The 27,965-nt window shown below is 40.1% G+C and overlaps 2 protein-coding genes across 2 annotated transcripts; one reads left to right on the forward strand and one right to left on the reverse strand.

Annotated features, from left to right (window-relative positions):
* The first annotated feature begins 32 nt into the window (after window positions 1–32).
* nuf2 (UF2 component of NDC80 kinetochore complex) lies at window positions 33–9,163 on the forward strand. Its single transcript, XM_054617448.1, has 13 exons — window positions 33–261; window positions 1,650–1,724; window positions 1,881–1,957; window positions 2,232–2,293; window positions 2,389–2,486; window positions 4,408–4,481; window positions 5,036–5,129; window positions 5,227–5,289; window positions 5,456–5,593; window positions 5,685–5,825; window positions 7,556–7,731; window positions 8,712–8,847; window positions 8,928–9,163. The coding sequence occupies exons 1-13, from the start codon at window positions 139–141 to the stop codon at window positions 9,033–9,035; spliced, it is 1,365 nt and encodes a 454-aa protein (XP_054473423.1). The 5' UTR covers window positions 33–138; the 3' UTR covers window positions 9,036–9,163.
* Window positions 9,164–9,896: 733 nt separating this feature from the next.
* On the reverse strand, window positions 9,897–27,954 carry cfap57 (cilia and flagella associated protein 57). Its single transcript, XM_054617399.1, has 21 exons — window positions 27,798–27,954; window positions 27,260–27,573; window positions 26,902–27,161; window positions 26,035–26,215; window positions 25,801–25,953; window positions 23,931–24,064; window positions 23,524–23,689; window positions 23,311–23,424; window positions 20,790–21,002; window positions 19,730–19,903; window positions 18,887–19,048; window positions 17,945–18,100; window positions 17,000–17,093; window positions 16,723–16,913; window positions 16,423–16,596; window positions 16,116–16,274; window positions 15,402–15,545; window positions 13,891–14,007; window positions 11,207–11,341; window positions 10,885–11,028; window positions 9,897–10,709 (listed from the first exon to the last, which is right to left on the reverse strand). The coding sequence occupies exons 1-21, from the start codon at window positions 27,952–27,954 to the stop codon at window positions 10,563–10,565; spliced, it is 3,489 nt and encodes a 1,162-aa protein (XP_054473374.1). The 3' UTR covers window positions 9,897–10,562.
* Window positions 27,955–27,965: the final 11 nt, after the last annotated feature.

Raw genomic sequence — 27,965 nt, forward strand, 5'->3', positions numbered from 1 at the left:
CAGAAGAAGTACAAAAGGACCAATCAGATTTGCCGCCTGGAAATCAACAAGGAAGTCGTTTTTAAGGCGCCAATTTTGTGTCGCTGCCGACAAGTTTGTCTGTGTTTTCAGTTTTTAACTGGCACTATAATCGCGACAATGACTGAAAACACCTTCCCCGTCTATACTGCGGATGCGATAGTGAACTTTTACCGAACCGAAGTTCTCACTGGTCAAGAGGCCAAACATTTCACGAAGAGCGACCTGACTCCAGCTCCTAAGGTAACGCTATCGTCCGCTCACTGTCGTTAATGTCTGCGAGTAAAAGATGAACGTTTGTATAATAGCGACATTATGAGTTAAAAAACTGAGCTGAGGAGTTTATTCTTCTAATATGAGCATCACAACACAACATGACTCCATACAGTGCGTTCATCATTGTGTTTCAAAATGAGAGGGCGATCACCGGTTGGATGCTTTGAAACAATAACTAATTATCTTGTAAACAGTATTGAAACGTACTTTTCTCAAAGATAGTAGCAAGTTAAAAAAGAAAAAAGCTTTCTCATCGATTAACCGTTAAAAGTACAGTGTATTTATAATATCATGTTTGAAAGCATTGAATAGTGAACTCCAATCACTACAGTAACCAGGACAGTGACAGGTAACAAAATAACACTAAAGCAAATGAGTTATTAGTAATAATGTATTTAAATGTCTCTTCTATTTGTCCGTATTCTATAGACTGTCATTTACTGTTTTTTGCTTTTTATGTTTGAACAGCATTTTTTGTTGTGCAAGCCAGTTTAGCAATTCATATTCAAAGTTGTTCATATTGAAACTGTTATGAAAACTGAGCCAAAGCAATCGTCAAATACCGTAATACAACACTCGCATGCTCATATTTCTATTGAAAGTCTTGTTGTCATACTGCTCAACAAGGGAAACACTGTCCAGGACACCCTACAAGGAAGTTTGTACTTAAAAGTCCAACTGGATTTGACAAACTTGAACAGAGCAGCTACTCCTAATCAGTCAACCAACATTAATATCAATTCATAGTTTTAATGAGTAAAAAAGCACAAACATCCAGCTTCTCCATTGTGAGGGTTTACTGGTTTATCACATGAAAGTAAAATAAACACATTCTGGATCTTTAATTAAAGATCAACTTTAACAACTTCATCATTGAAGTTGTTAAAGTTGCCAGCTATGATTTCCCAATGCCCAACATGATGTACGGAATACTTACCCACGATCTAAATCCTCCAAAATATTCAGTTTAAAATCAGATACGAGAAAGTAAAGCAACAAATCATCACATTTGAGAAGCTTTAATCTGCAGATGTTTGAACTTTTTGATTGAAAAATGACTGAGATTGATAATCAGTAATGACAAGAATTATAATTTGTTGAAAGACCTAAACTCAAATTTCTGCTTTTGAACAAAACGAGGATTGGGTATTTTTTTCCCCCTGTCTCTTACACAGGAATCTTGTTACCAAAGTATCATTACACAGACAGTGTGAACAACCTATAACTCTTTAAATGCACCACCAGACCAGATAGCGACCTGCATCGGAGTTGCTGATGGAGTTTCCACCATCTGTCCTCTTTGGTCAGATAAACTACAAGTCGTTAACGTAGCGCTCACTTCTTCTCTCTCACAGCCAGAGGCAGTTCAAACGCTCTACATGAGGGTGTTGCATCTCCTGTATCGTTTCAGACCCGAGTGTCACTCCATGGTGAGTACCGGCTGTCTGAGCCCCTGAGTTCATTACATGTTCTACGTTACACCGAGCAGTCCAATGAATTCCATTGCATGTTTATGTAGAGTATGTTGTTATCCCTCTAAGTTTAAGAGCTTGATTTTTTTTTTTCTTCATTTTTTGCCCCCACAGGTTCCACTTTTGGAGAATATTCAGAACCCAGTATATCATGAGGGGACCACTGCTATCACAAGCGTCTACATACGCATGTGAGTTTCCTTGCTTCCTCTCCTGGACATATAGATAGATAGATAGATAGATAGATAGATAGATAGATAGATAGATAGATAGATAGATATAACACAATATGCACCAACTGCCACATAATGAAAGATTGCTGATAACAAACACTTAGTTTAGATTAATGTAAACAAGCCAAATAGACTCAAATGAATAGAACACAAGGCTGTTTTTGTTATTCTCAGTTCAGCGCTTGAGAGTCCACTGCTCTTTCTAACGTTGCTGTGTGTGATCTTGTTACAGGCAGCAGTTTCTGCCAATGTGCTTGGTGTACGATTTTTCACTGAACGACCTTCTAGCTCCAAGTAAGTATATGATTTATTTTTTTATTTTTTTCAGATTCATCCGTCCAGAGTTTCTTCCTGAAACCATATAACTGGTCTTTTTCTCCCTTTTCTAGAAAAACAGAAGACTCTGACTATTCTGAGCGCCATCATGAACTTCCTTCACTTCAGGAAGCAGAGGATGGACATGATCTTCGAGAAGCAGGCCAAATTTGTATGTGCTATTGGTCCAAGCAGGTGCAGTGACGGGGGAGGGGGGTGGAGGGTTAGAGGTAGAGGATAAAACCTTAAGGTGGTCTTGTATCCTGTGGGTCAACAGTTAACATACTAGTACTGGTAAGGAAAAATGATCTCTGCAGCATTGAATCTGCCCTCAATATTCCGTAACCCTACATGATCCCCTCAAGTTACTCAGTGGCCAGTTTCAAAATAGAATACTGCAGGCTGTACTGGACATTTGTAACATGTCCCTTGAGTGAAGAAAGGTCTGATCATGCTCTGTATACTCAACTGTAAATCAACAATGTGACGGTTGCTCCTGGAAATCGTGAAATAGACAGGAAGACACTCCAGAATATAAGAATAAGTAACAACCAGGAAGGAAATGTTCAAAAACCTTTTATTGTTGTGACTATATCATCACTTTTAAGGGGATAGTTCCAATTTTTTGAAGTGGGGTTGTATGAGGTTATATTCCATAGTCAGTGTTTTACTACAGTAGATGGAGTTTGGAGAAACAGACAGGAGTACCAGCACGGGAGGAAAGCATTATACAGCTGTTGACTGGAGCAACAGCAAAAAGTATTGTAGACATCCATAAAGATCAATATCTGTTTAAGTGTGCGCTATATTTAGAATATGTTTTACTGCTTTCCCTCTCTGTCAGACAGCTCTTTTTGCAATGAGGAGCTGAAGCCATAATATCCATCTATACTCTCTACAAAGTCACCAGACTCCATTAACAAAACAGTCATTTTACTTTGCAGAAAACAGAAGTTGCCGGCTTCCCCTTCGATCGGTTAGTTAGTTAGTTTTATTTATCTGACTTTGTTGAATACAAACTTAACCTTTTGGAAAACACCAAAGTCACACAATTACACAAACAAAATAACCAGTCGAGGAAGCAATTACGTAAAGGCAAATGCTAATAACGTTCACAATGCTTTGCTCCAGTGCTGATACTCCTGTCTTTTTCTCCAAACTCCATCTACTATAGGTAATACTCTGACTATGGAGGGGTATCTCGTCAAACCCCCACTTCAAAAAAAATCCAAGCTATCCTTCTAACAAACAGAAAACTCAGTTGTGTCCTCATCTCTATAGTAGCAAGAACCAACTACCAGGATAATAACCTAACAGGTGTAACAAATGGAAAAAAGATGAAAACACAAAATAAGAGATGAGAACACACAGAAAAAGTATTTTAAATATACATCATCAATGTAAGATATGTAGCCATATTGTAGAGTGTTTGTTTGATTAGTTCAGCATGTGTACTCCTGTTTATACTACTGTTTATGTAGTGACAAAAAACTGACGAGCTACTGAGCTCTGTCAAATGCCTGCTTTATCACGTGGGGTACATATTGCCTGGAACTTTTAATTAGAAATATCCTGATAAACAATTATACTGCAGATCTGAAATAGTGTAAGGAGTGTATTGACTGCACATTTTTAACGATCAAGATTGCCCACCTTGTGTCTTGATAAGAACTTCCAACCACACGCTTGTTTTCTGTAATTGTACAACTGTGTATTTGGGCCATTGTAGATTATTAAATAAATTGCGTCTTAATTTAATAAATTAAAGTTGTAAATTTACAATGAAAAAAAACTTGAATTTCCCCTGAGATTAAAGGAAGAAATGTAGCCACCTTCTGAATTTCATTAGGCCTAAAGTAGTGTTATTGTGGTAGGAATGGCCCCTGAGCGAGGTGAAGGTCCTGAAAGATGCATATATATGGTTTCTTTCATGTTCTTTATTGACCATAAATAAAAACTAATGTTTAACAGTTAATGAGGTTGATTAAACCTTCAAACAGAGTTGTTCTTCTCGCTAATTTATATCTCTATAATCTCAGCCATGATCCCAGTGTCTGTGTGTGTTTTGTAACAGTTCCTGTCTCTGTTGTCAGAGGGCAGACATGGACAGGCTGCAGGCTTACACCAAAGGAAACATAGAAGCAGAGAAGAAGATTGAGATGCTGACGTAAGTAGATCTGTGTGAGCTGTGGTCGTTTAGTGTATTTCTGCTTCCAGCTTCTTTAATAGGATGTTTGACTCCCTCTTTTGCTCTTTTATATCTCTTTAAATGTAATATTATAGAGTTTGGTAAAACAAGCGATTGTAAGACACCACCCTGGGTTCTGTAAACGTTTAGGATTCACTTCTTAAAAGGGGCAGTTCACTCCAATTCGCCACCATTTTCTTTCTACCTTACTAAACCCGCTTGAAATTAGAGGAGAGGCTGGTGCTCTCGTCATCGGGGGTGTTAAAATTGCGAGTGTAGTTTGCTAGAAAGAAAATAGTTCCCACATGAACCCGCTTACAACAAAGTCTGAGGATTATCTTAAGTAACCAGGTCACAATTTCTGCAAAGAGACATTTCTATTGAGTTTTTCAAATTGTATTTTATTTTTTCAAACCAATTATTTAATCATTAATAATTATGTTTTCATGATCTTAAGAGATCAGATTGTCCACTCCAGTGATATAAAAGATAAACGTTTCATCCTGCACATTTTGTCTCTGGTCCTCGTTCAGAACCATCCCTCCAGAGCAGCAGGCCGAGGCCGACGAGCTGGCAGCCGCTCTGTCTGAGCTGCAGGCCACCAACATCCACGAATACCAGGAAGTGGTAGGTGGTGATGAGGCACACATGCATGATAAGACCTGCTGTTGTTGTTTTTGTTTATGTTGTGTACACTCTCTAGTGAATCAAAATCTCCTTTCAGGATGCAAAAAATGAAAGCATCGCAGAGTGGAAAGCCAAAATTGCGGAGAAGACTCAGAAACTGGTACGTGAATGTTTGATACCAACCATAAAAGCCTTTGTGAACAAGAGCATGTGGTACTCTGGTCAGATGTCCCAAAACCACCCAAGAAAGAATACTCAAAAGTTACAGTAAGAGTTGAGGGCTTTTCATTGAAAAGATGTGTGTGTGCTGTTTGGATGTGCGTCAGGCCCAGGTGAAGGTGGACGTCTGCTACCTGAAGGAGGACATCGGCAAACTCAAGTCTCAGATCGTGGAGTCTCCAGAGGAGCTGAAGACCCAGATGGAGAAGATGAGGGAGAAAGTCAAGAACATTAAGAACTCCATTGTGAGTAGAAAAAAAAAAAAAAAAAAGCTGCCGTTTCTTGAAACAACCATTTCTTTTTGACATTCCCCTATCGTCACGTCTTTGATTGCAGACGGAGACAGACGAGCGCATGGTGGAGCTGCAGAACATGGTGCAGAGTGTGACTCACACTGAGGCCGAGGTCCAGCAGATGTACAACCTTCTGCAGGACCTGGAGAGCAGCATGAACAACACCAAGCAGAGAGCGGAGGAGGTACGAACAACACAACCTGTCTTATGATGAGCACCGATCGATGTTCATTTCATTAGAACAAAAAAAATCAAAGATGGAGAGAAACCAAAAGCTGACCTTTTTATGCTCTGTCTTTGATTGTGGTTATCTGATAAATTTCAAATACAAATAAACCGCTCGGCAGCACTCGTTGCTAGTAGTGATGGAAGCGATGGCAGACTGGTTACCTTTTCAAATAAAAAATCTGTAAATTGTTGTTATGTTAATGGCAGAGAGCGATGAGGAAAACTGCTGCATAGATTCTACCAATTTGAATGTAAATACAGCTAAGTAGACTATAAAATGTTATAATTATTATTCAATCATATTCTTTTCTTGCTGCCTAGAAGAAAATGTTTGTATTTCTTTTCTCAAGTGGGGTTGTATGACGAACTTATCCATAGTGTGTTCTTATCCCGGGTCTGAAAGGAATACACTCTACTGACCAGCAGGGGGCGACTCTTCTGGTTGTATAGAAGTCTATGAGGAAATTACTTCTCTCTTGATTTATTCCCTCAGTAAACATTGTAAACATGAGTTTATGGTCTCAATCTCTAGTTTCAAGTCTTCTTCAATACAGCATGATGTTCATTTAGTAAATGATGGTCCATTTAGAGTCAAATAGACCATAAAGCAGGGTGTGCTTTAGGGCGGGGCTACTGTGACTGACAGGTCGCTACCAAGGCGTTATCCGATCATGGGAGCTGGAACGTTAACCCTTTCACAGTGTGTTTTCATTTCACTTAAATGAATTGTAACATTATGGTGGCCTAAAAATGTCTTATTCAACGGTCACTCGTTCTTTACCCTCTGGTGTCACTTCTGGTTACAAAAAAACAGGATGGTGGTGGCTAAATTGCTATTTAGAATGTATTACTTTCTGTACCTTGCTGTCAGACAACCCTTTCTGGCTGGTGAACTGATACGGTTATGTTCATCTATGCTCTCTTTAAAGCCACAAGACTCCATTGACAGAAACAGTCATTTTACCTAGCAGAACAAGGGAATTCTTGTCTACCACTGCCTAGATTGGTTAGTTTATATGTTATCGTGTGACTTTGTTGAATCTGAACTAACCCTTTAAAATACCTAAGTCACACAATAACACAAACAAAGTTAAATTTACTGTTTTTGTCTAACGGATTCAGTTCCACTTCTGACTATCGATAAATATCTAACATAACCCATCTAAAAACCATCCAACTTTCACTTAAAAAATCCAAATAATCATTGATTACTGGATTTGTGGTGACCAACCTTTTTCTGCTGATCAGGAGAATTGTGAACAAGGAAAACACTGATGCCAAATACGTTGGTGAATATCAAGCTTCCCCTTTATCCTGCCGCTTGTGAATTTCCCCTGGATTTAATTTCAATTGAAATGTTTCTAAACTTTTTTTTTTAACGTTTCTATCATGTTAAAGCTCCTCTCCCGACACAAGTAAGACTCATCACTGTGTCAGTTGGGTGACAAAGTTGTCACTGAGTTTAAAGCTATTTTATTTATTTAGTTTTAATGAGTGAAGGAAAGATGAATCTCATATTCGTAACTATATTCGGATTAGTCTGTTGCAATTATTGTTTTCGCAGAACATGCTGGTAAAATCTTTGGCATTGAAACACTGGAACCCTTTCTTTACAGCTCGTTGTTGTTGTTTTTCTGTTTGTGTGTGTGTGTTTCTGTGTGTGTGTGTGTGTGTGTGTGTGTGCAGCACCAGGAGCTGACGGCTCAGTATGAGAAGAAGCAGAAGGAGCTGAGGAACCTGTGCGTGGAGGAGGGCCAGCTGAGGAGAGCGCTGGGCATGAAGCTGGACAAAGAGTCCAAACAGAACATCCGCAGGCAGAAGAAGAGAGAGATGAAGGAGCAGCATGTTCAGGACGTTCTGGGGTATATTGAACACCACAACACAACACGGGGCATTTCTGCAACGTCATGGAATTTACTAGTTGTGTAACAGAACATTGTTTATTCGTAGTTCAGTACTGATCCCCCCCCTCCTCGCGGCTCGGCACACATGTGAACTAGGGATCAATCACACAGTTTAAAATGAACCATCCCAGTGTGAAATAAAGTTTTATCGATGATTTTTACACGCCAGTGTTCATTAAAATATGTGATCAGGACATTGGCATTTCAGCTTTCTAGTCACTGATGTCTGATAATGTTACATTGTTAACAACCAATCCGGGTTTTGATTGACACAACGGTGGCAGCATCGCTAACGGCCAACAAATGACAGTTCCGTTCAGTTACATTGTGATGCGTTCAGGCTCTGTTCAGTGAAAATGAGTATAGGGCAAAGGTAAATTATAACGTTATCATGATGTGTTCAAATGGAATATTGTAAGATGTAGCTTTGGTGGTAAACTTGAATATATATCCAGTTGTTTCAAGAAGAAGTTTTCACCTTAATATGAAATAGATATTAGAGCTGTTTAACTTCCTAACACTAGCTCTACGCAGACACACTGTAAATGACTGTAACAAAGTTAAAGGATTTAAAATTGTCGATGGTTTACGGACTTCAGAGTGGTTGAAATAACTTTTGGAACGCTGACGAAAAAAAAAAATGTCTGGAGCCTTGTTGACCAGCAGCTATAACAAAACAAAAAAAAACTGTTCTGTATCTGCCAATATGGATCATCAATGGTAGATAATTAGTATAGGTGTCAAAAAAGCCTGATAAAAGACATCTGCTCCCTTTTCTTTCTTTTTTTTGCGCCGATCCTAACCAAACCGAGAGTTTTTTTATGATCTGTTGCTCCACTAGAATTTACATAGCAGTCAATGTGATAAAATAGAATTTGACAATCCCAGTTTCTGTAAAACTGAAAGTTAAAAACAAACAACATTGAACGTTTCTCCAGGCAGTGCAACCAAATCCACCAGAAGCGAGAGGAGATGGCCGACAGAATCCAGGAGATCTCCAGAGAGACGCAGCAGCTGAAGGCCAAGATGCAGAGCCTGAGGGACGTCTGCAGCAAGGAGACGGCCAAAGCTCAGGTTCGTGCTCGTCTGCCCCGATAAGTTAGTGTTGTGCTCACGGTTTTGAAGACTAACACGTCTCCCCTCTCTGTGTCCAGGCTCTGTACGACACCCTGACGGCTTCCATGGAGGAGCTGCACAGGAGAATCGAGACGCACATCGTGGACCTGAAACAAGACGTCACCAAGATGTCTGCAAACTTTTAAACAGATCATTTTACGTTTTCATCGTTCATTACTTACTCCACTATGTGTTTTTTACTCTTCTAACCTTTTGTTGCCTTTTTGACCGTTACTATTTAAAATGTTTATAATAGATTTGTATACAAGTTAATAAATCTGATCTGATGAGTAAAATACAATGTGTTTTTATTTTAGATTTGCAAGACCCTAACTGTATGTTAACATCGTTGCACGGGTGTGGCCAAGAGATCCTAAATCATTAGTATAATAATACTATATAATAATATAATCATAAAGTACCATAAATACTATTAAATTATTAAATGCAGTAACACACCATATGTCACTTTCTGCTGCTAGGATTCAAAACGTGGAATCATGGGAGTTGTTGTCTTCACCACCATTGTCGTCATCATTGTAGTCAAATTCTGCTAGTTTATGTAGATTTGTAGAGTGTTCATCGTTCAGGAGGTTTGTACCGCTCATTGTTTTTCTGTTTTAATTAGTTTGTTTAAAAATCCAATATATTCGGCTCCCTTAGATAATGTCACATTTGCATATTAATTCAACATGTCAGAAAACATCTTTAAAGGCTGTTTCTCTAAATGAGTTTTTTCTCAGACTTTAAGGCAGAAATCTCCACTTCAGTATAACTTGGAGACACCAAACTTTACAGTTTCAGTCCGCTCTATATTCTGAAGGATTTTGTTCATTAAACATTAATAGCCTGATTAATACATTTTTATTACTAAAAACATGGGTAATCATTTTTTTTTTTTTTTATGGCTGTTGACAGTATCTATGGAGTGATAAATACAGATATCCATAATTCCCTCTGTGAAAACCTTTGACTAATATGTCAACAAAATATACCAAGAATTTATTCTCATTTACTCATTTACATATTTAAACATACTATTTCAGAAAACCTGGAATGAAGGCAAATGGTTGCAAACATCTAAAGCTCTAAAAGCATGCATTCAAAAATGGTCAGCAAAAATGCTTTTGATGTAGTTACATAAATATGTTCATGATGACCACGGCCATTAGCACTGGATCAGTCTGGATTTGTTAGAGAGGTTTATGTCTTTCTGTGTCTAACTAACTTAACTGAATCCTCAGAAACACTGGCGGAGGTCCAGTTGTGAATTAACAAGAACAATGGTTTGATACAAACATATTTAATACTATTGTAATGTCTTTATGGGGAATATGTGGTCGAACAAGGAGTTTTGGTTTCTTGTTGGAAAAAAAAAAATCACTTCAAAAGCATCCCAGAAAGTTTGTACTAAATTTAAGACAAACTAGTATTTTTGTAATTAACTCATTTTGCAGTATCTGTGTGTGTCGGTGAATGAGTTCCTTAATGCAGAAGAATCCTTTAGTGCTCAACAAATGCAAACAAAGTCGTGTGTTGGTGGTTGATGGTTGAGGGAGGAGGTCCGCTGCAGTGCTGCCACGCCTCCTTGTGGACGAGGTGTGTTGTTCTCTTCAGTCTTCTTGCTCTAGTTGTTTGTGATTTCTTAGTTGTTCCCCTTTGTGTCCGGGCTCCTATTGAGGCCCCTCCTCCGGTTTGGGCCGTGTCTTGTTGGACTTCTTCAGAACTGCCAGCTGAGCCGTGTAATCTTTGACCTGAGCCCTCGCCAAGTACAGCTCCTTGCGCAGCTCGTTGATCTCAGTAATCAGAGCTCCTTTCTCCTGTGGAGTAGAGGACGATCACTGTTACAACATCATGTGTTCAGCGAAGAACACACAGGAGGTAGATTAATCAATATGATAAGACACATTGTTTCAATGATTCCAATAAGAATTCATAGGACTACTCTGATTGGTCGGAGGAATTGTCCGTGCACTGTTCTGTTTTATGATGTACCTTCATGACCTTGACATAGACTTTCTCATGCTCCTCAGTAGATTTGGCCAGCCTCGTCTTGAGACCGTTAACAGTCTTCTCCTGGTAATCACGTTGGCGACAGAACGCCCTCTGAATATCTTCGTCAACACTGCTTTTCTTCACCTAGAAACAGCACACGCACATGGTTTGCATTCCCTCTGTGTTTCTTAGTGCGTAAATTACAAGTTCCAATAAGACAGGAATTATTAAACCCTCTCATACAGTGTTTCTTGTTGGCGTGATGAACCCTCAGTATCCAGTCAGCTCATAAGGGATCTACTACTCTATAGGAAGCACTCACCCCCTCTGTCGGCGGTACGTAGCGGGCATAGATCATCTGCACACTCTCCTTCAGTTTCCTGGGCTCCTGGATGAAGCTAACACAGTTATGAAGCTCTGACTTGAGCCGCTGAAGATGTGCCTCCAGATCTTGCACCTGGCCAAACAAAATGTGTCAAAGGTTCACAATGTATTCGTTCACATATATCTTATAGGCTAGTGAGGGAAAATTTCTGGTGATTTAAGAACAGGTGAAAAATAATCTTTCATTGTAACTTAAATCCTGTTTTTCTTTCCAACTTTGAATGAGGTAGCTAAAAGAATTGAAACTGAAGAGTGAAACTGAAACTAAGACTCATTGATAAGAAAACATGAATGCTTTTAATCCCATTTGGAAAACTAGAGCAGTGCTTGATAGGTAGTGTTCTAATATGGCTTTTATTACTTAATTCAAACTACTATACTAAGACTTTTTATATTTTTTGACATACTATACTATGACCTTTTTAAATATTTTATATTATTTTTGACGTACTATAATAGTGTTTTCAACCTGCTACACTATAACCTTTTTCATCATACTATAGTATGACTTTATTTAAAGTCATGCTATACTCTGACTTTTTTTATTACTTTTTCCAACATACTATTCTTATTATTTTTAACTTTTTTTCGCAATACTATACTATGATATTTTTGGGGGACTTTTTTCAACATACTATATAATAACTTTTTTGACATGCTACACCTTGGCTTTTTCAACCAACTATAACATGACTATTTAAGAGTTATTTTTCGACATACTATACTATTACTTTTTTTTTCCGGCATACCTTACTATATTTTTTTTTTGCTTTTTGGACATACCGTACTATGACTTCTTGACGAGCTTTTGGACATACTATACTATGATTTTTGTCGGCATGCTATACTGGGACTTTTTTTTACTTTTTTCAGCATACTATAGTATGACTTTTTCAACAAACATTAATATGACATTTTTTTTCTTATTCAACATACTATACTGTAACTTTTTACAATATTTTTCGACATACTACAATATGAATTGTTTTTACTTTTATCGACATATAATACTATGACTTTTTTTTTAAATCGACATGCTATATATACTATGACTTTTTCACTATTTTTTTCGACATACTATACTATGTTTTTTTAACTTATTTGGACATACTATACTATGTTTTTTTTTAACTTATTTGGACATACTATACTATGTCTTTTATCGGCACACTATACTTAAAACCTTTTCAGACGTACTATGCTATGCCTTTTTAAGATATTTTTTGATATATTATTCTATTACTTTTTGGCATACTATACTGTGACTTTTTTCAACATACATTACTACATCAGATACCTTACTATGGATTTTTTCAAACTTATTTTGACATACTATACTGTGACTTTTTATGTCTAGATAAAACATCTATGACTATATATTATGACATTTTTACTATACAATTAGTTTTTACGATCTTTTTCGACATAGTATAATATGACTTTTTTATGGCGTACTATACTATTTATTTTTTATGTCATACTATACTATGACTTTTTATGGCATACTATACTATGACTTTTTATGGCATACTATACTATGACTTTTTATGGCGTACTATACTATGACTTTTTATGGCATACTATACTATGACTTTTTTTAATGAAACTAATCCAGTGCCAGTTCAGAGAATGTGAAGTTATGGGCCGATTGCCTGGCCTCCAGCTCCCAGCATTCTCGAGAACCGCTCATCGCTCTTTGACTACAGGGAAGAGAAGAAATGTTTTGTTCTAACGTTATCCGGGATCCAGCAGCAAAATTAAACTCAGGCAATGAGCCACGGCCTCTGAAAGCTCGCTGCAGAGGACATGCCCGATGCTTTCGCCATTCTTTCTTCTTATTAGATGTTTAACGGGATTTCTACAACCCATGAGGAAAATTTGATCAGCTGCAGGCGACTCTACAGTTGCCACAAGTGTCAGCAGCACAATGTCTGGCCCTCTCCTCTGCGCTCCAAGAAGTTAAACCGCTGGTTTGAATGTTTATGATAAAGGAAATCTAGCCTGCACTTTAACATTGGTGGTGAAGTTAATATTTGTGAAGACAATAAGCTACAAAACTGAAAGATTTTTGCTCGAGTGTTTTCTGTAAGTTTCGTTTTTAAAGGGCAGGTTGATTTTTTAATGAAACATTATGATTTTATTCTCATTAAATTGGGACTATTCCCACAAAATGTTATGACTACATTTTTTTATTACCTGGAGAAAACAGATGTGGGAATCTTTTTAATGTCCAGAAATCTTCTATTCTTCTATATCTGCTATTAAATTCCAGGGCTTTATAAATAAATAATAAGAAAAAAATGTTTGCATCATTGACATGAACAGGTGCCACTTGCACATTTAAAGAGGTCAAAGACACAAAGGAGGATGGAAGTGTAATTCATGCCTACATGTGGGTTAAACACCTATCAGAGTTTAATTGAATCTACCACACATGTGCCTCTTACTAGTTTTATGACTGGAGAGAGAGAGAAACAACACTCAAAATATGACATGTCATATCAAAAAGCTGTTACTAGCTATTTAAAACGTAATACAGTGGGAGAAGTAGCACGTATGTATCATCATGTAATCCTAATAGTTTGTTGCAGCATAAAGGCCAAGTGTTAGTTATGTACTCACTTTCAGCATCTCCTTATGCATCTCCTTATCCCTGGTCCTCACTTTGAGCCCCAGATCAGAGACAGTGAGCTTCAGCTGAGTGTTGCTCTTGTCGATTTGTACCAGCTCCTCCTCCAGCTGTCGAACAGGAAAAAACGGTTGTCAATACTGCAGAGAACAGCAGAGCGTAGAGGTCCAGGTGGTGAAAAAAAGTCAAGTGAATCTGTTTTCCTGGATGCAGATTTGCCCATTTCAGAAAAATATTATATAATATTATTTTATTTGATGAAATCCTTTATTTAGTTGATCAGCCATCCATCCATTATCTGTAACAACTTATTCAGGGTTGCGGGGTTGCTGGAGTGGATCCCAGCTGACATCGGGCGAAGGCATGGTACACTCTGGACAGGTCGCCGGGCTGTCACAGGGACCATTCACGCTCACATCCACGCCTACGGAGTCATCAGTTAACCTAACCTGCATGTCTTTGGACTGTGGGCGGAAGCCAGAGAACCCGTAGAAACCCACGCTGACACGGGGAGATCATGCAAACTCCACACAGAGGGGCCTGTGAGCAAAACCTTGGTCTTCATAATTCAAACAGTGACTGAAACACCTTTTCTTTGTAGCTGTAGCTGGATGCCCTTTTTTCAGGCTAGAGCAACAGCCCCTGTCCCTGGTGAGTATAGTGTAGTACTGAGTACTGAGTGTGCCCCGACTACTGATTAGCAGTTAGCAGCAGAATGGCAGCCAATTGGGGGGCAATGAGGTCCAGGAGCCCCTTAACCTCTGAACAGAGGACGAGATCAACCGGCAGAGATGGTAAATGAAGGTAAAGGTAAAGGCCCGATACGCCTGTTGTACGACACACTAGAGGCCGCTGCTGTTGTGTTAAACGTCACGCGATCTGAAGTTGCACACTGGGCAGCATTCTGCCACCTTTGTTTGGTTCAGTGTCAAAAAGCAAAGCTGGCGTAACGGCCTAACTTCTTCACGGTAGCTCTGTTTGAAAGGGGCTGTGCACAGGCTCTGTTTAGACCTGGCATCAAGATGCATCTTGGGTGATCCAATCAAAAGTGGACAGCTCTAAGTCCAGGTGTGAATGCACCAAAGACGCATTGAGGATGCGCTGAGATCTCCTTGCTCAGACCACATTTGGAGTCTGCCTGGGCCGCATATGGTCACATTCTTTTAGCAGTGTGTACAGGATGTGGCCTAGGACACACTGAAGGAGCGCATACTCAACTGACGTGAGTGTGTGTGTGTGTGTGTGTGTGTGTGTGTGTGTGTGTGTGTGTGTGTGTGTGTGTGTTACCCACAGAGAGAGGTGATCTACAACAGCTTATGATGGAACACTGTTTCCTTTATATCCAATCTGCAGCACTTAACATTTTACATGACCACTGATATCCTCTGCTCTCGTTTTTCCCCGAGGGAGGGCCGCACACACAAACACACCCACACACACACTTGCACACCCACACACACACTTGCACACCCACACACACACTTGCACACCCACACACACAGACCTGATGGATCTGCTCCTTCTTCTCATTGATGTCATCTTGTTGAGGCTCAGTCTGTTTCTTCAACTCGCTCAACTGGAAATCGAGAACAAACTTCAACTTCTCCAGTTCCTGGTTCTTCTTCTTCAAGCTGGAGATGGTCTGATCCTGTATGGGGGAAGGGAATTTAGTTGAAGAATATTTCTTTTTTCTTTGTCAACTTAATATTTTATGATGAACAATATCAAATATTGTCATGACTCTGCAGCCAGACATAATCTCCAGACTGAGAACTTGTCATTTTCAGAAAGGTCAAGGAAAACCCAATGTTTCATGTGTGTTGAAGAACTTTTTCTGTTTATCTCCCCCTTGACTTAAAATCAGTCATGTAAGTCCAAATTAAATCATATAAAATCTGATGTTTCACCAACAGCAGGTCTATGGTCTAATTCACATTTTTTTATATCCACTTTCTTACACTCAGTCGCCCATTCCTGTGTTTCTGTTCATTGATTTCAAACATAAATGTAAAGAGATTTTAAAAAGTCTTGTTTATGTGTCAGTACCATTTCAGAAAATCTCTTTTTTTTTGTTGCAAAAAGTATATAAAAAGCATTGAACCAACCCTTTCAGCTTCAACATCAATTATGACTTAACAAAAACTTTCATAAAGAAAAAATATTGAATAAATATGACACGTTGCTGGTAATCTATTTGAATCTCAAATGTTGACTCCACCTTGTCCTGGTTGGTCTTTACGTGTCCAGAGATCTGCCGCTTCAGGTCCTCGATGTCGCTCTCCAGGGAGCGGATCAACCCCAGCAGCCGCTGACGCTCCTGCTTCATCTTGTTTATATCTGTGCACCTGTCATCGATCTGTCTCTGCAAACTCTGGAACTGTGATCACAAAAATGTCCACCAAAAAGGAAGAAGAAACACAAATGGTAGATGACAACATGAGAGACAAACAGAGAAAAAGATGATGAGAATGAAAGTTTTTTTTCTGCAGATACAATAAGAAGCAGATAACAGGAACTGCCCCCACCTTTTGTGTCATGAGACCAGTTTCTCCTTTCAGATTTGTGTTGGTCTCTTTCTCTGTTTGCAATTTCTTCTCATACTTGATTTGGATGTCATGGATCTGCATCTCCTCATCCTCCTTTACTTGCCTTATGATCTCTTTGAACTCACAGGCCTGCTGCTGTGCATCCTCTTGACACTGCATATAATAAAAGTAGGAGAAAATCAAAGTGGACACAAGAACTTCACTGTTTTCATGTGGTGTCCCTTCTACTTCATGTGACAATATCTGGTCCCTAAAGCTCAGCTGCTCCTTCTGACTGACCTGAACCAGGAGCTGAGTCTTCTCCTGCAGCTTGGCCTCTGAGAGCTGTGTCAGCTCCTCGAGGGATTGAATTTTGCTCTCCTCTACAGCCTTCAGCTGCTTCTCATAGTCTTCCTGCATTCTTTTATATTTATGCTGAAGATCCTGGTACCTCTCATGCTCCACAATGAGCTTCTGGCTGTAGGATAACTCTGTGTGTGATTGACAAACAGATTGATTGAAACAAGGTTACACTGTCACCTGGATTGTGCTGACACTGATCCTGTCCTCTTCTTACCTAAATCTTTCAGCTCCTTTGAGTGTTTCACTGTGGCCTCTGCAGAACTCTCCTGGTGCTCGCGTGCATGCTTTTCCATCTCTGTCTTCATGGCCTACAGATACAGAAGATGTTATGACTACACAATAAAGGTCTTAAAGCTTGGGTAGGCAGTTTATGTTTGCCGTCATTTGCCAAAAAGTCCATAATATCCTTTCTGTTCTGAGAGAAGAGTAGACTTCTGCATCACCTCTTAGCTCTGTTTTCAGGCTCTATGTGTCTAGCTCATGATGGGAGACTTTGGCCAATCACAGGTCATTCAGAGAGAGGGCATTCCTATTGGCTGTTCTAATCAACTTGTGGCTAGCTCACGGCTGCAGCTAGTTCTCGGCTGCGCTAGCTCACGGCTGTGGCAAACTCACGCCTGTAAGCTAGCTGAGAGCTGCGGGTAGCTCATGGTTGAGGCTAGCACACGGTTTTGGCTGGCTCATGGTTGCGGTTAACTCACTGTTGCAGCTAGCTCGCAGCAGCAAACGGCTATGGTTAGCAGAAAGCTAAACTATTGGCAACGATCTCCTAAACACTTAGCTGACATGTAGCTAGCTAGAGCATTGAATAACCGTATCTTATCTAAAAGGGCAAATAGTTTGCAAAGAAAGCAAAACCTGGGGTCATGAATTACAATATGCTGAAAGGCCATTATGGAATTTTTGCCCAAAATAAACTGCCTACTCCAGCTTTAAGTTAAACAATTGAAAGAATAGAGGGATGTAAATCAGGCAAATAGGTTGTCAATATGGTATTCTTAATTATTTAGAAATTGAGTACTTGAAAGTAATGAAGAAATGTTAATAGTCATAGTAACGAAATACAGACATTGTTGGTTGCCGGTATATATTTTGGCCATAAACTGTAATGGTATTGAGTATATTTGAAGTGGAGCTGTCTTGTAGGTGACCTGCGGACCTGTTGCATTGTGTTCAGAGTTTCTATTTGCTGGGTAAACTTGTCAGACAGCTCCTTCATCTTCTCATTGTAGTTCATGTCCTTCAGGCGGAGCTGGTACTCGTTCTCCATCTGCAGCTCCTCGAGGCGCATCTTTAGCTCCAGCATGTTCTGGGTCTACAACACAGACAGACAGCCACTAGGAACATAGGATTGGATACTTATGTTGGATGTCCCTATATGTTACTAACCAATTTCTTTGTGATTGGTGGCATAGACTTACAGTAAAACATGAATTACAGAACAACAACATTACAGATGCTATTTTTTACAGCTCTGCAAATCCTCCCAAATTTGTCCCCCCAAAAGTTGCTGGTCTAATGCTGCTTTACCAGTTTTTTGTGTTATTTTGTGACTTTTAGTCTGTTTGAACTGAAGCTTTAAAACACCAGTCACACAATAACACAAACAAACTCCTGTCTTCTGCGAGTTAAAAATGAGAGCAGAAGAGCATAGATAACCGCTTCAGTTCTCAGTCGCAAAGTAAAGCCGTGAAAATATTCTAAATAAAGTGTACATTTAAACTATTATTGATTTTTTTTAGGATGCTAAAATACGTTTTACTGCTGCCTTCGTCCACAGCAGTACATTGCTTTGCTGCTCTACTGGTACTCCTTCCTGTTTCTCCAAACTGGGGGTGTGCCAACCGCAATCTACTGTAGGTAATTTACTGACTATGGTTAAGTACCTCATACCAATACTGTGTTTTTCAAGCTCACGCTAACATACTATCCACTCGTCATCTCAGCATGTTCATCCCACAATCAATAACTAAGACATATGGAAGTAAAATGGCCGAATGCAGTCACACACACACACACACACACACACACACACACACACACACACACACACACACACACACACACACACACACACACACACACACACACAGACACAGACCTTCTCCTCCAGGTCTGACTTGGTGACGAGGATCTCTTCAGTGTGGATGATCTGCCTGTTGCTCTTCAGTCCTTGGCCCTCCTTGTCGATGACCTTCCACATCAACAGGCAGCCATCTTCCGACACTGTCAGCAGGAACTGATCGTCAAACGTGACCACCATCTGAGGACACACACAGTCAAAGTCAGTTAGACAGACTTGTTATAATGGTTGACATGAGAGATTGTTTCACCCTCTCAAAATATTCCAGTATTCAAATCAGACAAAGGTGACATTCAAGGGGGATTCAAATGGATTTCAAAAGGTATCCTCTTATGTAGATGTGAAAGAAATTTCTCTCTTAAGAGTCCCTCAATGTCAAAATATCATGGGAGCAGGGTATAGGAGAAGAAATGAACGGTTATTTATTGGATGATATTCTTCTACACTTGTCATCTATATGTGCCAAACATGGTACACTGATACACATGCTTTGGTCTTGACAAATTCTTCATAACTATTGATCCATTATTGTTGAAACGTTTGTAAAGTTGTACTACAAGTTCCCTTTGATCCAGTTGCATTAACAGTACTCTTTGCAGTAACATCGTATACAGTGGGCCTGTAAAAGATAAAGCAGACCTTGTGGCCTTCTTGACCCTATTGGCTAGACGACTGAATTTATTTTGTTGGAAGTTATCCTTTCATCTATCACATGACGCTGGATCGAGAATGTTCTTCATTAAAGTAAATTAGAAAAGATAAAATACGCACTGCGTGGGGGAACGGTTAAATTGAAACCCGTCTTTGACCATATAAAGACATTGCCAGAGTGTAGCCCACTGAAGCAATCTGTAGACCAACCTTGGTGACGGCGCCACAGTGGGCCTGGTACATGATCCATTCCTTCTGGATAGGCAGCGGGTATTTAATGGCTCTGATTGTCCCACTGGAAGTCCCGGTGAAGACAACCCTGCCAGAGTGAGACACTGCCACAGCAGTGTGAGCGACCTCATCAGCTGGAACTTCCCTCAGGACCTGTGGATCCAATAAAATACTCAATTGGGAGGGCAAACAATAATGGATTCACCTTTTCTTGAGTGACAGCGGAGTACATATTTTATGTTGAGTGCAGAGGAATGTGCAAGAAGAAGGATGATGGCCTTTAACTGAATTAGTTATATAATAAATTCCTTGTTCCTTCCTGTTTTAAAGCAATGTATACATTTCCACAGGTGGATAATTTGGTCCGTTTTTTGCCTCTTTATATGTGATGTTGCAGCATTGTTGGCAAAAGATAGAAAACAATACATAGGATAGGATTTTTTTTATATTGGCTAATTAAAAAATGCAAAGGTCTGAGGCTTATTTGAGGCGCCAGTGATTCAGTCATTACCAATGGTTCCCAAACGTTTTGACTTGTGACGCAAATTCAACGTATTACCTCTTGTCAAAGGTTTCATACTGTATTTTTTTTTTTACTTTGTGAGCACCTCAAGCAAACAGTAACTTTCACTTCCTCCGATGGTTGAGGAGGTAAAACTATCCTGTATTTTGGGTGAAAAAAAGCAAAGAATAAACGTCCAAATGTAGAGAAATATAATTCGAAAAATGCTTTAATCATATTTTTTGCTTTAAACAATGGCTTACATTGACTTTGTGTATTGTGAGATGTATCACTCGTAGTGGCAGTAGTCTTATCTCTGCTCATATGCTAAGCAGCTTTATCTATATTTTCTGCTTGAGTCCATACATTATAAAAAAAACCTCTCAAACTATACTGGTAACAGCTTTTGAAAAATGCCTGTAACTAAGAAAAAAATTGCTAAAACTTCCCTAAACATAAATTAAGCTCATTGTGATTCCACCTGGTACAATCGATGGAAACTCAAAAGACAAACAGTAGTGTTTTGCTTTCATTGACCTGACAGTCTTGGATCTCCTTCAGTGTGAGGTCCGTTCCCACAGCCAGGATGGTCTTGCAGTCTGAAGAGAAGGCTACGTCTGTGTAGCTGCAGGACTTGAGGACGCTCTCAGACTCACGCTTGCCAGTCTGTGTGTTCCACTCGTACACGGCGCCATCCATCCCGCACGACACCAGCCGGGTGTCGTCCAGGCTCCATTCAATGCCTCGCACCTGCAAAAAAAGTATTCTGTACTATTACCTTATGGAGAAGCATGGTTAGGGTTGCATAATTGTTTGACAAAAACTGTATGACAACTGTCTCTGACTTTTGAAACTGTCCTTTCAAAGGTACACATGCAGTGTGAATGGAGATTTTGGTCACAGAACACTATAAGTAAAAAAAAATACGAACAGTTTCTTTCCAACTAACATCAGTCGTAAACTGTCAATAACGTTGAATAATGTTCATATCATTCGTCAATCTCAATATAAATCCTAAATGCTGTACATACAGTTTATAGTTATTTTTACATGTACATAATGGACACAAACATCTATGTATAAGTATTAAGTTTTTTGTTTTTTTTTTGCATTTGTATATTTTATCTTTTATCTTACAAAACACTTGAGAGATGTTTCATTCCTATTTTTTTTGTTGGTCATTTGTGTTTTTTATATATATCTATATAATATTATATACACACACATACTCTATGGGTGTACATAACAGTGCTGTCTAGTCTTTAGCTTTACTTTTCCAGGATTTGTCCTTGTTCCTAGCTGCTATTTCTATTTCTATTTCAAGTACATTGAGGAGTTGCAAAAAACAAAACTGAGTCAAAATCCAGAAAGAATGCACTTCTGATTCTGAACTCACTCATTCCACGTACAGTGGGGGAAATAATTATTTGATCCCTTGCCGATTTTGTAAGTTTGCCCACTGACAAAGAAATGAACGATCTATGATTGTTAAGGTAGGTTTATTTTAACAGTGAGACAGAATATAAAAAAAATAATCCAGAAAATCACATTATATAAAAGTTATAAATTGATTTGCATTTGATCGAGTGAAATAAGTATTTGAGCCCCTACCAACCAGCAAGAATTCTGGCTCCCACATATCGGTTAGATTAGTCCTTTCACTTTAAGAAAGTACTCTGAATCTCAGCTCGTTACCTGTATGAAAGACATCCGTCTCAGGTCATTTACCTGTATAAAAGACACCTGTCCACAGAATCAATCAATCAGATTCCAACTTCTCCACCATGGGCAAGACCAAAGAGCTGTCTAAGGACGTCGGGGCAAAGACTGTAGACCTGCACAAGGCTGGAATGGGCTACAAGACCATCGGAAAGCAGCTTGGTGAGAAGGAGACAACTGTTGGTGCGATTATTCGGAAATGGAAGAAACACAAATTGACCATCAATCGCCCTCGGTCTGGGGCTCCACGCAAGATCTCGCCTCGTGGGGTATCGATGATCATGAGAAAGGTTAGGGATCAGCCCAGAACTACACGGGAGGAACTTGTTGATGATCTCAAGACAGCTGGGACCACAGTCACCAAGAAAACCATTGGTAACACACTACGCCGTAATGGATTAAAATCCTGCAGCGCCTGCAAGGTCCCCCTGCTCAAGAAGGCACATGTACAGGCCCGTCTGAAGTTTGCCAATGAACAACTGAATGATTCAGAGAAGGCTTGGGAGAAGGTAATGTGGTCAGATGAGACCAAAATCGAGCTATTTGGCATCAACTCAACTCGCCGTGTTTGGAGGAAGAGAAATGCTGATTATAACCCCAAGAACACCATCCCCACCGTCAAGCATGGAGGTGGAAACATTATGCTTTGGGGGTGTTTCTCTGCTAAGGGGACAGGACGACTTCACCGCATCGAGGGGAGGATGGACGGGGCCATGTACCGTGAAATCTTGGGCGACAACCTCCTTACCTCAGCCAGGACACTGAAAATGGGTCGTGGATGGGTCTTCCAGCACGACAATGTCCCAAACATACGGCCAAGGCAACAAAGGAGTGGCTCAAGAAGAAGCACATTAAGGTCATGGAGTGGTCTAGCCAGTCTCCAGACCTTAATACCATAGGAAATCTGTGGAGGGAGCTGAAGCTTAGAGTTGCCAAGCGACAGCCTCGAAACCTTCAGGATTTGGAGAAGATCTGCAAAGAGGAGTGGACCAAAATCCCTCCTGAGATGTGCGCAAACCTGGTGACCAACTACAAGAAGCGTCTGACCTCTGTGCTTGCCAACAATGGTTTCTCCACCAAGTACTGAGTCATGTTTTGTTAGGGGATCAAATACTTATTTCACTCGATCAAATGCAAATCAATTTATAACTTTTATATAATGTGATTTTCTGGATTTTATTTTTGATATTCTGTCTCTCAATGTTAAAATAAACCTACCATAACAATTATAGATCGTTCATTTCTTTGTCAGTGGGCAAACTTACAAAATCGGCAAGGGATCAAATAATTATTTCCCCCACTGTACATGCTGTACGATACACTCTCCTGCCCGACTCACCTTCCCATTGTGGCCCTTCAGATTGAGGATGTTCTCAAAAGAAGTGACGGAGTAGATGTGGATGACATTTCCGTTGACGGCAGCAAACATGTGGCCACCGTGGCTGAAAGCACACTGAGGTGTGGAGAGAGAGAAAGTGAAAAAATTAAAATAAAGCTGTAAGAGTTCAAAAGTGCATCATGTGGCTGTGATATCTGCAAACATGTAACCCACCTCTCTGCAGCCGCGAACACAGAACTCCTTGAAGGTGCGGATGTCGTCGATGAGCAGGTTCATCAGCCTGAGTTTGTCTGAAAAGCCCACCAGGATGAAGAGGCCTGTGGGATGCAGAGCCACGCTGTGCGCCTCCTCCTGGAACTCCTTGTACAGCTCCAACACTCTAGTGACATTTCACAAGAAGAAGCAATGGAGGGACACAGTAGCATGTCCTGAGCAAAAAATACTTAATATTACCATAATACTGGGCTCGATAGTTCGCTTTCTCAAATCATGTATCAATACAATCTATAAGTGTATGTTTAAAAAATAAAGATGCCAAAGATAGTGTGGAGAAATTAAGTAAATTCAGCACTTGTAATGAACAAAATAGCAAAGGGTTTGGGTGTGATTTTGTCTTTTACTTTGTTTCATAGTTCCAGATGCGGACAGAGTGGTCCAGAGAGCTGGTGGCTACCAGGGGCTTTCGAATGCAGACGGACAAACCAGTGATTGATTTAGAGTGGAAGGACTGCGATAGGAACTCGAAATGTTCCTCCTGATGGAAAGAGTTACAAACAAAGGTTGATAAGGTCAACTTAAGGATCCAAAGTCAAGGGGAAGTTGCTTTGATGTGTAAAACATGGGGGAAAGAATGTGCCAAGGAAGCAGTGAAAGAAGGAGAAGGGATAAACTGATGCATGAAATAAAGCCTTAAAACCATCATAGCCGTTCTGCTTGTAATGTTTGTAATGAAAATTCTAACATGCTGATGTAAAGCAGGTGTAGTGTTTACAACATTGCCATATACAGAGCCATGAGGCAAGCATGGCTAAAGAGAAACAAGAGAGAAGGACAAAAACCAGAGGGTAATTACGGAAAGGAAAAAGTAGAGGAAGTGAAAGAAAATGTGTGAAAGAGTCAAAATGTAATCTAAATGACTACATCTAATCTAATGACTGATTAGAGACTAGCTAGTCATAGCAAAGAATAAGGAATCTGATTGTAAAATAGCCCTTCATTGAAAAAACTCAACGTCCATAGTGTGCATTGGTGAAATACGACCCAGGAAGGCCGGTTTGAGTGAGATTGATGGTTAATCAGCCACCGCAAGACAGAACCGCGGCATAAAGTACTATTATACAGCTCCGAAAAGGATGACGCCGCTAACATTTTATCTTACTGATCTTCTTTTATCTTATTGACAACTGCCAGGTAAACAGTCGAAATACAATGTTCATGTGAAAGACTAATCTACCATGAATGTGAACTTGCACATATTTAATTGGCCAACACAGGGCCTTTCAGGTGACATCAGTTTGAATTGAGGCAAAAGTTTTGGTTATGCTATATATTAAGGTCCTTGTAATAAGTGTCAGTTGATTGGCTACCATTTACATGAAAATGATGTATATGTATATATGTATTTCTTTATTCACATTCAATCAACCTTGACAACGTGTAGTGCTCATTGCAGAGCTGCGAAAAGCAAGGTTAACTGTTAATAAGGGCATAATCAAGATTTATTATCCTTAATAAGGCATTGTTCTAGCTTTAGATCCAGTAGCTGCGGCTGTGGCACATGAGGTAGAGCGCTTGTCCCGTAACCACAAGGTTGGTGGTTCAAACCCCTCTACCAGCAACATGCCGAGGTGTCCTTGAGCAAGACACCTAACCCCAAGTTGCTCCCCGGGCGCTTCATTGCAGCCCACTGCTCCTCCGGGATGGGTTAAATGCAGAGAAATAATTTCCCCATTGTGGGACTAATAAAGGCTTAATTATTATAAAGGAACAGTTAATAAGTGCATAATAAAGGATGAATTAACCCTAACAATGTTTTGTTCTAGCTTTAGATCCGGTAGCTGCAAAAAACATACCTAACTGATAATAGATGCATAGTAAAGGTTTCATCTAGAAATTCATCTAGGCATTTATTAACGTTTTAAGCAGTCTTTAAACTGTAAACATGTTTGCTTATAAATATCTTATAATCTAACAATAAGCATGTTTGTGATGATATCATTAACACTTATATAGTCTTATTAACACATAATACTGTTAATAAGCATCTTATAAGGACTTATAAGATGCCTATTATCTAATAAGAAAAGTTTATTACAAGGACCTTAATATAAAGCGTTACCACAGTTTTTTACCTCACAACCCTCTGTGTTTTGCTAGAGCTCTCCGGTAACGCAGTGGCCTCATTACCATGAATGAGGAGGCTGAGTTTTTTTTTGTTTTTTTTACACAGTGCCACAGTGTTAGTGATGGTGCAGGTAGAGGTGACTTTACCTTGTTGATCTCCACAGAGGAGAGGCTGAAGCTGTACAGCTGTCCTCTGTCTGTGCTGATGGCCAGAGTCTCCTCTGCCGGACTGATGCACATGGTGTCGATCTCCTGGCATTCAGCCGGGGTCAGCTCATTGCTGCATGGATCTGGTGGGATCTGATGGATAACAATACACATGGGATCACTTTAAAACATACACAGAGTCTGCAGTACGACTGTTACCTCCATGATGCTTACCCGTATCTCCCTGCTTCTTCTGTAACCGTCCTCCTCGTTCTTTTCAAAAAGACAGACAGTGCCGGGCCCTAAAGAGCACGCAAAGCCCTTGGAGTAGGCCAGAATGGCTGTGATGCGAGGACCTTGGTCATTGTCGGTCTCTTTAATCTTCTTCATCTCCACTTGCCTGTGCAGTAAATTACTGAAAACAACATGGATATCGGGCAAACACAAACAAATCAGTTCATCGGGATACACCAAAACCATATTAATTAAAAGAACCAATGACCTAGCAGTAGGTCTACTGCACCCCCATTATACCAATAATCACAGTAAAAAAAAAATACTGTTGATGGGTTTATTGCTAGTGGGATTAAAAAAAATACTATTAGAAAAAGAAAAAAATTGTAGCATGACACAAAAAGCATTTCCCAGAGCTTTCAGCTACTTCTCAAGGCCTTCATCTGTGGATGAAGTTTGCTAAGTTGTGTTCACTTGATAGCACTGAGCTGTTATTACATGACGAACGTTCAATACTTCACTGGGTGATCCTTGTTGTTTCACTATTGTTTTAACTTGTTTTTGGACAACAATGGAACAAAGTTAAGTTGCAAATTGCATGTTTTTTATTTTATTTTTTTACGTCTGACTTTAGTCCAAGTCGTGTTTTGAATCGCCCCCTCTGCTTGTTGGTAGGATCAATTCATTGTTGATGTTTTTTAGGATTTGTTGAGGATGAACTCAGTGTAATCTTTCAGACTACTCAGACTAAACTCTCATCTGGGCTATCCTGCACATTTGTTTGTATGTGACATATGGATTTTATAAATCAATATGTGGCTAAGTGATGTTAACACATCATTACAGTGATGTAGTCCATCATCTGACCTGTCAGACTGCTCCTGCACAGCCTTGGAGGCCACGTTGATCTCTCTTCGCAGGTCTCCGGACTCAAACACCAGCAGCCGGCCTGTGTCCGTTCCAGCGATCACCCGCTCCTCCTTCACCCAGGTGTGACACAGGAAGTTGAAGGACTCTACCTTTGAGTTGCTGCTCTGTTTCAGGGCTCCCTCTGAGTAACGCAGCAGCTTGAACACACCAGATCCACTCACGCAGAGCTGCGTGTTGTTGTAAGGGCTGAAGCTGACCTGATGGGACATCAAATGAAACAGTACAACGTGCTCAGAGAATGCACGCCTGCACCTACCAGAGCTGTGGCTGCACTGACACTGCGTGGATAACTTACCTGGGTGACAGAATTGTTTAAGTTACCGGTCTTCAGCGTTGCCAGGACTTTCTGTTTTTCCCAAAGCCAGAAGATCAGCATCCACTCCGGGCCACCCGTTTGGCCTATCAGGTATTTGGAATCAGGGGAGAAAGCCATGCAAACAAACTCTTGCACGTGCATGTCTCCCGCGGTCAGAACCTTCCTCTTCCTGCCCTGCTCGTGCTGCAGGTCGAACACCGTGACGGTGGCCTTCTCACCGCACTCTGACACCGCCAGGTAGCGCCGGTTGGCACTGATGGCCAGAGTGCGCATGCCCAGGCTTTTCTCCGAGCCTGTAGAGACAACAGCAATGACATGACAGACAACTGATATTAGAACAATTAATGGAATTTCACAGGACTAATACCACATGAATGACATTACCTAAACAGGCGCTCACTTATGGGAACAGAATTAGCTAGCAAGGTACTTTAATTCTTCAAAAGAAATGGCTCCAGCAGTTTTAAAGCGTCATTGTAGTGATGTCTAAGTAACCCTTAACTATCTTGTAACCTACCTGGGATGAACCTCTGACATCTTTGGACCGTGTTGTAGCACACGCAGCTGTTTCCGCTGGGGAAAACGACAGTTTGCTCATCGAAGAAACACAGATTGTTACTCACACCTGTCCGCAGACCGAAGATGAAATGAGCCTGTGCAACAACAGTGGTCATTTTTTCAGCGT

The sequence above is a fragment of the Anoplopoma fimbria genome, chromosome 17, assembly GCF_027596085.1.
Source record: "Anoplopoma fimbria isolate UVic2021 breed Golden Eagle Sablefish chromosome 17, Afim_UVic_2022, whole genome shotgun sequence".
Lineage (NCBI taxonomy): Eukaryota > Metazoa > Chordata > Actinopteri > Perciformes > Anoplopomatidae > Anoplopoma > Anoplopoma fimbria.

What these genes read in the sequence shown, in the direction of transcription:
- nuf2 (XM_054617448.1), top strand. Translation starts at nt 139, where the DNA reads ATGACTGAAAACACCTTCCCCGTCTATACTGCGGATGCGATAGTGAAC. An exon ending in CGGAGAAGACTCAGAAACTG is followed by an intron (nt 5,290 to 5,455) that starts GTACGTGAATGT and finishes GATGTGCGTCAG; the next exon opens with GCCCAGGTGAAGGTGGACGT. An exon ending in AGAACATTAAGAACTCCATT is followed by an intron (nt 5,594 to 5,684) that starts GTGAGTAGAAAA and finishes CTTTGATTGCAG; the next exon opens with ACGGAGACAGACGAGCGCAT.
- cfap57 (XM_054617399.1), bottom strand. Translation starts at nt 27,954, where the DNA reads ATGACCACTGTTGTTGCACAGGCTCATTTCATCTTCGGTCTGCGGACA. An exon ending in CTGGTCTCATGACACAAAAG is followed by an intron (nt 16,275 to 16,422) that starts GTGGGGGCAGTT and finishes TTGTGATCACAG; the next exon opens with TTCCAGAGTTTGCAGAGACA. An exon ending in TGCATAAGGAGATGCTGAAA is followed by an intron (nt 11,342 to 13,890) that starts GTGAGTACATAA and finishes TTGTTTGGCCAG; the next exon opens with GTGCAAGATCTGGAGGCACA.